We start from the raw sequence: 13,189 nt of genomic DNA, 5'->3' as shown, positions 1-13,189 counted from the left end.
ATATATTTTGATACAAATTAAAACTTGAGGAACTTCTTTAGAGGAATTTCTCCATTAAAATAAGCATCACAATTAAAAATGGTGGAATATGAAAGTTGCCGACGTACGTTTCTTATATACTGATAATAAGAAATGTTTGACGGCAAAACATTTCTTATTATCAGTAAATAAGAAATTACTGATATTGGTACTTACAATATCAGTAATTTTCTGTATAAGCAATTTCTTTTAATATCAATATCAGTAATTTCTTGTATCTATATATATACCAATTTTTACCTTATAGTTAAAAAAAGGCATATTTCAGGAATTGGTTTATTCAAAAGTAAAGAATTTTCCCGACAACGTAATTTATAAGGTTTTTTAAAAATTAGAAACCTGTTTTTATTATTTATTACTGTTAACTGCCATAAATATCAACTTAATACATTTTTATAGTAAAAAAAAAACTGCATTTTTTCAAACTTACCCTGAGCCATTTATGTTGAAGTGCTTGGGATGCATTCAGTCGTTTTCTGAAAATTTAAAAAGAATTATTTTTGTAATTTTGTATGTTTTTAATTTTATATAAAATTCATGCTATGTTATTTTCGAAATAAGAGTTTTAAAATTGATAATAGAGAGTTATCTTACGATTTATCTTTCACTAAAAGTTTTTCGATAAAGTCTTTGGCTTCTTCAGAAATGTCATCAAAACTTTCATCTTCGAAATCCCATTCGGCTCTGGTAACATTAGCCATTGTTTCCATGTCACTGTCACCCATAAATGGCGAAAGTCCTGAAAGCCTGAAAAAATAACAATCACTGTCATACAAAGCGTACCTTTAAAAGAATTTTAGAATGAGAAAATTCATTTGCGATTCAGTGACTATTTATTCTAGAATAATGCCCAAAATAGTAAGTTACATTCACAAAATTAAAGTAAGCCTGTTATTATTTTAACAGAAATCGAATTTATCTTATAAGGGAGATCAAGGAAATAAGGAATATATTACTTTCAGTATTTGTTTTTGTTTTGCAAAGAAGCATACGTCCAGTCTTTTTCAAATAATTTAACGCTATATTTATGGAGATCATTGAAAAACCTACAGGATTTCTGGAGCGTAATGTACAGCTAATTTCTTAACGATTTCGTTCAATTTTTACTCACCAATACAAAATATTCACGAAAAATAACTTCTGTAATTGTATATATTGTCCCATCATCAAGATAATAAATCAATACTTAAAAAAATTATATTTAAATTCACTTTACTCAAATAGCTAATCTAATTTTTTTTTATATTTTCAAAATTTTTTTCAAGATACATTGAAAAATATAATTCGTGGGCCTTAAAGTACAAAATGTATTCTGCAACTTTTATATATGAGAAAATTCATTAGATTGGCTTATTTAAGTTAAAAAAAGTATAATTTATAAACTGTTGAATCGCAAGAATCGAACAGCTTTATAAGAATCAAACTTAAAATTAAAAAAATAATCACTTTTCCTAGGAATTTCAAAAAGGCCTTTTCTATTAAATTTCCTTCTAAAATTCCATTCAGTTCTAGTAATCTCTTGCACCTTTCATAGCAAATCATTTCTATTTCTATTTATTAGGCCATTTTAATTTTGAAGAAATCGATTGTAATGTTAACATAATTGATGGGAAAAATTGAAGCATTTAGGTATCATTTTCAATGTATATCTATAGCTTAAAATTCTGACAGAAAAATGCTATAGAGAAAAAATTTGTAGTCTTTAAAACTTTGTGTCATCGAAAAATATATGAAATTTTCCCTAATATCTTGCATTAAAAAAATTCGTGCATTTGTAAAACAACAATGAAAATTATACAAATCTCTATCTGGCTTAATGCTATAAATTTAAGCACTTACTGGTCAATTACATCGATAAATCTCAAATGATATAAAAACTTATTAAGAGAATTATAAATGTAACAAACAACTCTGAGCCAAGGTTGAAAATAACAAAGTGCAATAATTAGCAAGTATTGTACAAACAATCCAAAGTTCAGACCCCGGCCTAGAAAAATTATCTGTTACTTTGTTTTTGTTGGATAAGAATTACACAAGACCAAAAAATAACGCTTCATGTGTTTTGTTCCTTCATTTTTTTTGTGTTTTAAGATTTGAAAAAAGAATTTTCACTTACAGAACGTAACAAATGACTCCGACGCTCCACATATCTGTTGTGTAACCTATATTTTCAAAGCAAACAACTTCCGGAGCCACGAATTCAGGCGTGCCGAACAGAACTTTGAGCTTTTTCTTGGGATCGTATTTCCTAGCTAAGCCGAAGTCAATCAACTTGATCCTGTTGCCCGTGCGACTAATACACAAGACATTCTCGGGCTGGAAAATAGAAATTTATATCAGATAACTCTTTCTGCTCTCAAATAAAAGCAGAAAGAGTTAATAAGTCAAAAACATTCAGATAAAGTATATCGAAAAAAAAGTTTATTTTTCTTAAGCGTGTTACATCTAAAAAACAGAACTAAGCGAATCTGCATATTAACTAGGCCAGTACCTTAAATAAGGGAAAGTGCTTAGTTCATGGCATTGTTTAAATAATCTATAGAATATATAGATAATCTACATGGTACCAACTAGGTGCATGTAAAAGTGAAAAAAGATTTTTGATCGAATAACAGCATTGCTTTCGCAGGTTTAAATTGGTACTCATCAGATTCAGTATACATTATATATTAGATAATATAATTATATAGATATAAAGATATTAGTGTTTATTTATAATATTAGTTAATATATAAAATATATTGAAACTTTTGATGCATAGCTTTTGATTTGACGTTTTATTACAAGCTGTGAGGAAAAATTAGGTGAAATATTAAGTTATTTATTTCATTTTTCAACATCTAAAACATTTTAAAGGACAGGAATTCATTAACGTGCCTGATATTTAAGAAAAAGGTGCAAACAAGTATTTTGAATGTAATTACTCATTTTAACGGAGCAAATAACGCAATCTACAGATTAACATATTAATATGCACATAACTGCTTTCGAATTTCAGCGATAACATATACATTCGACTATATTACTTGATGCGACACGATTACTGTGTACGGTTTCTAAATTTCAATCAATGTGCAACTCTTTTTAATACATCTTACAAATGCAAGCAAAATGGTAACATCAGTTAAAGTTAAGACAAAAATATTATATGAATGGTTTTAATTTTATTTATTTTTATTTATTATTTTTTGTATTACATTTCATAAGTAACGTAACTTATTATCAGTTTAAATCTTTTATTATATTTTATTCAATATGGATGAAATTCATTGACTTTTATTTATTTTTAGGTGTTCATATTATCATGCTTAGATAAGTTGATTAAATCTAAGCATGATAATATGAAAATGCCAATAATTTACTTTTCTTATGGCTCACGCTTGAAACCTTTGCTATAGAAAAAAAAATTATTACTTTGTATCACTGCGTGTTTTAAATATTTCGTATGAAAAACTGTAAAACAAATAATAATTTCGTATGAATAATATTGATTATATTAAAAAAATATAAAAAAAAGAAAGTGCAATCGAAGAAAAGGCCCTTCTAATAATATATGCAATGAATTTTTTTTCTCATAAACTGAATTTATTAAAAATGGTCTGTTGTTAACATCGTCACCTTGTCTCGGTCTTTATAAGCTTTTCTGTGCTTTGTTCTGGGGTTGTAAAGTTCACATTGATAAAAAGCTTATCAGAACAGAAAGAACACAAAACCTATTGGACGCAATGTATTCAGCCATTGAAAACACATACACACACACAATGTACATTTCCTGCAAAGTTCTTATCCCTACATTGCATATTTTTGTTTGTAAATAACAGATCTTCATACATAAAGAATCGTAAAAAGTAAAAAAAAAAATTAGTTGTACATAAATGACTGTAAACAGTAAAGAGGAAATAGTTTTAAAATGCATCTTGAGAATGAGATGTGTATTTTTTTAAAAAAATGGAATAAATAATTTATAAAGCTAATTATAGTGCAAACATCAAAACTGCATTCACAAAATGTGTTTGTAGATTTTTAAAAAAAATGCTACATTTAGAAGCATTTTTCGAAATGTCACGTAACTTTATTCCTGTTTTGCAAATTATTTTATAAACAAAAGACCACATTTTTTTTGCCATGAGAAAGGCAAAATGAAAGACACATGTATGTAGAAATCAATATCTAATAAAATTATATATTTCAGCACAGAAAAAGATTTATTGGCAAATAGGCTTATCTGTGAATCTGTCATGTTCGTCTGCTGTTAATGTTATTTAATGTTAAGAGTGACAGCTGTGAAGAATTTGAGATATAAAGAAAAAAATATGAATAATGCATATACTATAGCAAATGCGATTAATCGTTAATTAATAACAGTGACAGGGAACAATATTAATAATATCTGATTATAATTAATATTAATAGGAATATATAATCGTTATTATTAATAATAACCATTTACTAGTCTTAGAAATAACAGATTATTATTTATTTTAACTATATTTTTAGCTTTAACCGTAAAGCATATAGGCATCATTATGCAGTACTGGTTTAAAAATTACATAACTAACATGTTTACGGCAAAATGCAACACGTTTCAAGCTCATGCTTAACGTCAAACTCATTATTTAATTACCATTTAGTTTTGAATCAACATGCATTACCTTCATATCTAAATGGAGAATATTTTTTGAGTGCATATAATCAACCCCTTCGCATATTTGCCTCATAAAGATAGTCACAGCTTTCTCTGTGAGTACGAAATCTTCATCAATCACTCTTTCGAACAACTCACCGCCTTCTATGCTGTAAGAACAGAAGAGAGTTCGTGTAAATAATCTTTTAAATGATTGAAAAATTATTATTTTATTTTCAGATCATATTTTGATTCATCATTTCCTATCTAGGAAGAAAGTGATTCTTCGTTCAAACAGATTTATTGATCAAGCCTAAATTAGGTGAATATCAAAAGCTTATTTAGGTTAGAGTTTAATGACTTTTGATTAATCAAATTAGTTACTTTAAAATCGTAAAAGGAAAACTGAAATTTTTTGTCGATGTTTGTAGATATTAAAATTTATAAAATTATTGTTTATTAAAATTTCTTCCAAGAAGACTAATGCATTATGTTTTCTTTTACAATTTTATTTTGAAATATTAAAAATAAAAAGTTTTTAAAATTACTATTTAATAGTGTGATAAAAATATAATATTTACGCTTTCTTATGACATATTTTTCAATAAATTCAATTTCAATTTTATCAATAAAAAATAAATACAATTTCATAAAATTCAATTTCATTCATTTTCAATAAAATCAATAAATTAAATTTTTATTTTTATCATGTAATATATTTTTCAAAACAAAAATATAAAAGCATGGGGTATACATGGAAATTCGCAAACGATTTGTAATTTTTATCACATTTATTTTATATTTGAATTTTTAATAAGTGTTTTTAAATTTTTCTTATCATGGCATATATTGTGGTTTAATTTCCTCGTAGTAGAATTTCTAGCACCTCAAGCGTGTATGCTTTTATTTTGCTGCCCATAATTTAGATAATTTTTTTTGTACTTTCAGTACATTTATAAAAAGCGCATTTTTAAAACTATTTTATTTTAATTAGTTTCCGGTTTTTAGTCTTAAATTTGTTTCTTAATTCGTGCCACAAAATTTATAAAATCTTAAAATAGTTTTTTTTTTTTTTCAAAGTCATCGAATACGCCAATGGATGAGATAAAAATTTATTTAAAATCAATCGATTAATAGGATTCTTTACTAAAAATATTAAAATATTGCATTGACATCAGGATAACACAACTGTGCGAAATTTAAAAAACTTAGTACTTTAAGAAGCGAATGAAAAATCGATTACAAGATTTCAGTTTTAGAAACATGAAGCAAATTAAATAAAAACGTATGATTAATTAAAAACCTGCAAATAATGCACAATAAATTAAAATAAAACGAAAAAACTAAACATTTTTTAGCTTTATTTACCGCTTTAAACTTACTTTTGTTTTATTTGTTTAAAAATCGTGTTTCGTTATTTAATTATTATTCAAATCATCTATATTGAGCTAACTGATTAGCATATATTCTTACATTTCTAGAATCAGACACATAGTCTTTTTGTTTCGTTATTTAATTATTATTCAAATCATCTATATTGAACTAACTGATTAGCATAGATTCTTATTTCTACAATTAGACACATAGTCTTTTTGTTTCGTTATTTAATTATTATTCAAATCATCTATGTTGAGCTAACTGATTAGCATATATTCTTACATTTCTAGAATCAGACACATAATCTTTTTGTTTCGTTATTTAATTATTATTCAAATCATCTATATTGAGCTAACTGATTAGCATAGATTCTTACATTTCTAGAATCAGACACATAGTCTTTTTGTTTCGTTATTTAATTATTATTCAAATCATCTGTATTGAGCTAACTGATTAGCATATATTCTTACATTTCTAGAATCAGACACATAGTCTTTTTTCCATCGTCAAACGCATCATACAGTTGCAGAAGACGAGGATGTTGAAGGACTGTCATGATTTCCACTTCCCGTTCCACATCTTTACGATCCTGGGGTTTCAAGGTTGTGATGAATTTGGCAGCAAACACCTTGCCCGTAGCTTTTTCGGTACACCGATGAACGGTGCCGAATTTGCCCCTGGTTAGAATACAAAAAAAGGTTTAATGAAGCAGATATTTCTCGTGTGAGTAGAAATATGACAAATCTCAACATACAGAAATATTTCATTGCATGAAGCATACAGCATACATTGCATTGATAGAAATTTGCATATAGAAATCTGTTGTATATCTATATGAAAATTTTTCCAAAAGCCAGTCATCTGAATTATGAATTATTACCAGTTTATTCTAGTTATCAGAATAAAAGAGGATTGGGGAAGATTTGGATAAAGCTCAGAAATTATATAAAATAACATAGAAAAAGGTTAACTTAAATTAATAAAATTAAATTTGATAAACACAGGGTGCAAAAAATTGTAAATGCAGAAATATTTATAAAATGTATATCCGCGTATTAAATTATGTATGAAGGCTCATTATATACAAATACATGATTTAACGTTACTAATTACAATATATACAATATTACAAAAACTAAAAATTCAGATTGGGTTTCGGATAATTGGAGTTCACTGGTGGATTATATTCTAAGTGGATTTATTTAAGAAGAAAATTGGAGGATTTTAGCAACTAATCTATACTGAATATTCAATTTTAAACAATATTGAAGATTAAACATTAGTAAGTATTATTATTATTTTAAACATTATTAAGATTATGATTCGTTGTCTGAACTGAAAATATTCAAATTATCATAATAAATGACTTGATTTTGTAACGTCGGATGAAGGGATGTACTATTATAAATCTCATGAATATTTGCGTTTTGATGATTATAAATTAGATTTAGAATTTCAATTATTTTTACCTTAAATTACATTAAAACTAAGCGTTAATTTTATAAAATCAAAACATCAATAAATCCCTTTAAATTAGAAATTATGCGCCATGCGAACTTGAGAGCAATTCATTCATAATACAGGGTGTTTATAAAGTCCCGGACCCATTTTGATGTTTAATAACTCATAAAATAATAAAGATATAAACAAACTTATGGCATTTATTGATGGAATAACTCATATATTTTCCTTTTCAGGTTTGAATATTTTTACTTTTGTAAATATCGTCTGCGCGTGTGGTTAATTTCAGATAATTTCATTTTCCAGTCTAAATATCTGTACTTTTCTAAATATTGTCTGCTTATTAATTGCATTTTTCTCTCTTTTTGTTTTTGGCAACTATTGCAATGTTGTGTTTACTTTTGATGTGTTTGTTCTATGTAGTACTTTTGTATGTGATGTTTTATTCGAGCGGATATTAAGGAGAATGCATACACCACAAGAGAAATCACAGATTTTATGGTGGTTCATAGAAATGAAATCGATAGTGCAAGCACAGAGAAATTTCAGAAGAATTTACCAAAAGATCCTCCATCCAAAAACAGCATCTAGCGGTGGAAAAAGAATTTTCTAGAAATTGGAAGTATCGAAGATAAGAAACGTTCCAGACGTCCTTGCACAAGTGATTTTGATGTTGAGCGTGTCAGAGAGACATTTTTACACAATCCTAGAATATCTGTGAGATCAGTGGCAACAGAATTGGATATGCCAATTTCGACGGTGTACAAAGTTATTAAGAAAAAATTAAAACTGCATGCATACAAAGTTCAAATTGTTCAAGTTTTGGAACCGAACGATAGGCCTAGGAGGATGGCCTTTGCAACAGATATGCTAAGGAGGATAGAAGATGCTGCTGATTTTCTGAAGAGCATAATGTTCTCCGATGAAGCATCCTTTCATGTTTCTGGCATTGTTAATCGCCATAATGTGCGCAAATAGCTCTGTGGATGCCGACATGCTTGTCGCTACCTGGCGTGAAATTGACTATCGACTTGATATTCTCCGTGCGACGAAGTGGGCGCACGTGGAAGTTCATTGACAAGGGTCATGAAACTTTTTGAGTCTATTTAACCATTTATGTTATTAATTTAAATCTATCTTTATTATTTTATGAGTTATTAAACATCAAAATGGGTCCAGGACTTTATAAACACCCTGTATTATTGGAGCTTAAAGGCTCATTACATATAGCTAATTTTTATTTCAGTTCTTTGTAATATTGGTAATAAAAGCTCTAAATACTAATTAAAGGAATATTTCTCGATATTTTAAAAATCATAAGGACTTCGAAGGTTAACTCTGTTGATTTTGCCTACACCTGTAGGCATATGTTAATCCCCACTCAAATAGTAGTAGGGATCAACTGGCAATCGAAAATACGAGTATTTTTCGTTCTAAAACGACAAAGATCAATTTCAAATAAATGAGTAAAATAAACAAATATGATCTGGTAACCAAAATTTGCGTTATAATTATAAATATAGTAGTTTTGTTTTAAAAATTTATTTGAATAGTTATTATTGGTATTTTTTGCTCACAAGTTGTGCAAATTTTTGTTTTAAAATACCTTAATATGTGTTTTTTTTACAGATGCTTTGTTTTAATAGATCTGAGCTGAAGAATTTCTTTGATCAAAGGTAAGTGATTTTTTTAGCTTTAGTAAGCTCTTAATGTTTAAGGAAAAAAAATCTAAGAATCTTTAGCTGTCTGAAATGGAGCTAAAATTTTAATTTTTAATTTTATTTGCAATATTATAAAACTACTAATCAATAAGAGAATAGATTTTAAATGTATTGGCTTTTATTCTCATTTTATTTCATTAGTTTAGAAGTGGTTATACTAGAAATGTATTCCTCCAGCTGGTTACCCTCTGTGTGCATCGAACTTTTGATTAACTTATTTTCTCCGGCAGCTAGCAGAGAGACTAGTATACTTACATCATTCTATTGAAGCATTGAATTACATTGCATTAATATAACAATGCATATAAAAGAAACATCATTTCATTTTTAGATTACGTAGGTCTAATTACAAACGTTTAATTTAAACAGCGATTTGAAACCGTTCCAGTACGAGGGCTATGAAAAACGGTTAATTGTTTTTGATTTTTACAGTACAAGAACTTCTAGATAATATTTCTAATTCATTTCTCTCCTATTCTTTTACAAATTAATTTAATATATTATTTTATTTCTCATATTATATTTTTATTCTGTTATTTTAATTGCAAATATCAGATTGTTTTATAGAAATGAAATAAAGTGTATATTACAAATCGGTATTAACTTGAAAATGCATGTTATCTGTCTAATTATTTTTATTTTGCAGTTGAAAAAGAGATCGCTAATATATAGATATAGCTAATTTTTAGATGTAGTTTTAGAACTTGCAATATATGCTAGTCTTTATAACCAAATAAAAAAATCCAGTAAACAAAAATGAAATCTTTTTTAAATGTTTATTTCGGTAAGTATAAAAGGATGCAAAATACTAATTGATTTAATAGTGATTTTTGTATTACTGGAAAATTACATATTTTTTGGCGCAATACTAATATATTGATTTTTTTATTAATGGCAAATGTACATATTTTTTGGTGCAATACTACTATATTGATTTTTGTATTAATGAAAAATGTATATATTTTTTTGGTGCAATATTACTATATTGATTATTGTATTAATGGAAAATGTATATATTTTTTGGTGCAAGCAACTTTATTTATATAAAAAAGGTCACCACTAACATTAATTCGAATTTTACAAGTTCATTAAGTTAAAAGAAGCAACAGGAACAAGTCGTTCTTCTATTGCATATTTAAAATTCAGCGCGATATTTATAACCGGAAAAGGAAGAAAATTACAGTAGAGTGAATAGATGCAACAAAAATAGAGAACTGTGTGGTTTTCTTATTTTGAGCGCGTACTTTTATCAAGCGCTTAAAGGTCGATCAGTTTCATTGCATCATGCCATCTAGAACAAAGTCATGATCCAATTTTGTTTCTTTGACCTACATAACAAAGGTTGTGCTGATATTGCCTGCTATCGTACTTGAACTTCAACGCAGAAAGCTCAGTCTTTCCACTTTTGCTTTTTTCTTGTTAGTTCAAAACACACGAAGTTACTTCTAGAATTCATCGACTGAAAACTTGCATGAACTCGTGTAATAGTATCTTTTTTCCTTTTTGTTACACATTTAAGATGGCCGAAACAATTCTCACGTTCTTTTTAAAAGCAAAGAAACCATTTCAAAAATCAGTTGTATGTGAATGAACTCACCGGTATTGAAACTATGATGTGTTGCAAATTTAGTACTGATAATATAATTCATATCTTCTAGGAAACCAATATCTGAGAGTGCCATCTGTGTTCGAAAATTAGAAAGATCTAAGAAATCTTTAAAAGAGTAAGATTCCAAATTCCCAAAGGAAATCCTTTTAAATTTTCTGTACTCTATGCCCTTGAGTATAGAAAATATTTGAGAGTTCAGATTATTTTGAAAAACTTCTTAAAAATAATAATGCAAAATTAAAAAGGCGAGGAAATTTTATAAGAAAAAGTTTCGAATATAGGATTTGCATTGTGTGAGTTACAATTTTTCGTCTAATGAATAAAAGAATGCTTAAATATCATCTAAAATTAAATTGAATAGAATATTCGAGATGTAATATTCTTCAAATGTGGTTGCACATGGAAAGAATTTTTTTTTTATTAACATTAACATCCCAAACGTTTGAAGTTTTACGAATAAACATTTTAAGTGACGTTTATGGTAATACAAAAGATTTTTTTTTTGAATTCATAAGTTACACGCAAACATCATTAAATATTAAGAGGCATTTGATACAATGAAACGAAAATTATCAAAATAAAATTGTTTATACTTCGGTGTTCAAAACATTTAAGTGATAATGAAGTGTATTGTGAAGAATGATTCCAGAATAATTTCTTTCACAAAATGACCCTCAGTTTTCTACACACTTTTTATTTTGTAATCGTTCTAGATAATACTTGAGAATAGTAAAAGGAAAAACGGTTAAAACCTATTTGATTAAACGTGAAAAGAATACCAATACGCATAAGAATAACTTGAAGGAATTTCACCTTTCTTTTATTTGTATATTAAAATACGTCTACTAGTTTATTTCTTTAAAAAGAACTTTTAATTAGAAAATCAATGTAATATGAAAAAATATTTTTCAATATAATTATTTTTAAAATTTTAAAAAATACTGGTAGAATATTAGGCAATTGTAAATTAATTTTGGTTATGTCGCATTTAGTTATATTTTGGGACAGGCATTGCAATTTAGGGTAGGGGTGTTGCTGTATTACGAGGGTGGCGGCGCCCTCCACCTCGGCATCTACGAATTTGGTGCTTACTAGATCCGCTTACACAGCAGTTCTTCGATGTGCAACCGACAAGGAATGAATAACCATAGGGGAGCACCCTAGACCTTTACTGTAAAGCATTTGCAATGCTGACTTCCTGGAAATTGGAAACATTATAACTTGTCTACTCTTCGATGACATGGCAATTCTAGTTTAAGGAATAACATCTAAATGAGTAGTCCATGAACTACAAGCAGCTCTAATCCAATTTGAAGAATGGTGCACATGATGGCGTGTCACTATCAACACCAATAAAACGCCTGCTCTACTATTTCGTAAAAGTCACTAGAAGAAAATCATCAAAAACCCTATCTTCTTCGAGGTTGAACTCTAATGAGACTCTGAAATCAAATACCTGGGACTCTACCTAGATTCCAAGCTCACCCTTCGAAGCACGTGAAATATATCTTAATAAATTCTAGACCAAAGTTCACCAAATCATTCCACTAATCCGTCTCAACTCACCTCTCTCCCTTCAAAAAAAAAAAAAAAAAATCATTCTCTACAAGCAAATAATTCGGCCTATACTTACCTACACCTCCCTAAATCTAGAATTAGTAGCAAAATCTCATCCAAATTCTACAAAACAAGATTCTTCGAATGATAACGAACACATCCTGACATGGTCGCAATGACCTCAAAAATTGAAGACATTGAAACGAAATTGCTTCATGAAAGTTCTGGATACCCCGAACCCTAAAATATATTTAACACTTAACACCATACCTCACCTCCCTTTATAGAGCTCATATGGTCCATTTCCAATTTGATATAACAACACACCTACTATCCTGCCCAATGTGACAGCATGTACGAATAGCCCTACACCACAAAGGAATGGTCTCTGTCCCCTGAAGCCACCATGAAGTTTCTTATAACTAAAATCACCTTTTGTTCATCTGCATCTCAACTGTTTCTCATCCAGCGTTGCTTTTCATTTCATTTCTTCTCGCCACCTTATGCGATCGTTTGACCATAGCTGAACTTCTAAATGAATTTCTTCGAGGTATTTCTCATTATTAATGTTCCACAATTGTTCAGGCTAAGTAGAAGCGCACATGTACTGGCACTCAATGAAAAGTCTAAATTCAGTCAGTATTTGAGGAAATCCGGTGTCGATCTTGTTACCCTTCAGTCCCGATGCCAGTGCGGCTTACCACCTGCCCAGCACGGCCCTATGCAATTATAACGGATAAAGATATTTATGCAGATGTAATTAAGCGAAGATGTCCGTGAATATTAATTTAAACCTCTTTC

At 28.5% G+C, this 13,189-nt stretch overlaps 1 protein-coding gene across 1 annotated transcript in view; it reads right to left on the bottom strand.

Moving 5' to 3' along the window:
- The window catches only part of LOC129960140 (myosin light chain kinase, smooth muscle-like), a 95,918-nt gene that overhangs the window by 12,120 nt on the left and 70,609 nt on the right, over positions 1–13,189 (bottom strand). The window contains exons 4-8 of the mRNA XM_056073317.1: positions 6,511–6,717; positions 4,692–4,833; positions 2,156–2,355; positions 634–786; positions 470–515 (exon numbers count right to left, since the gene is read on the bottom strand). Coding sequence (XP_055929292.1) covers positions 470–515; positions 634–786; positions 2,156–2,355; positions 4,692–4,833; positions 6,511–6,717 — 748 coding nt within the window. The remainder of the gene's footprint in view (positions 1–469; positions 516–633; positions 787–2,155; positions 2,356–4,691; positions 4,834–6,510; positions 6,718–13,189) is intronic.

This window comes from Argiope bruennichi, chromosome X2, assembly GCF_947563725.1.
Source record: "Argiope bruennichi chromosome X2, qqArgBrue1.1, whole genome shotgun sequence".
NCBI classification, from domain to species: domain Eukaryota; kingdom Metazoa; phylum Arthropoda; class Arachnida; order Araneae; family Araneidae; genus Argiope; species Argiope bruennichi.
The sequence above is the reverse complement of the archived record's forward strand: the minus strand, read 5'-3'. Positions and strand labels throughout refer to the sequence as shown.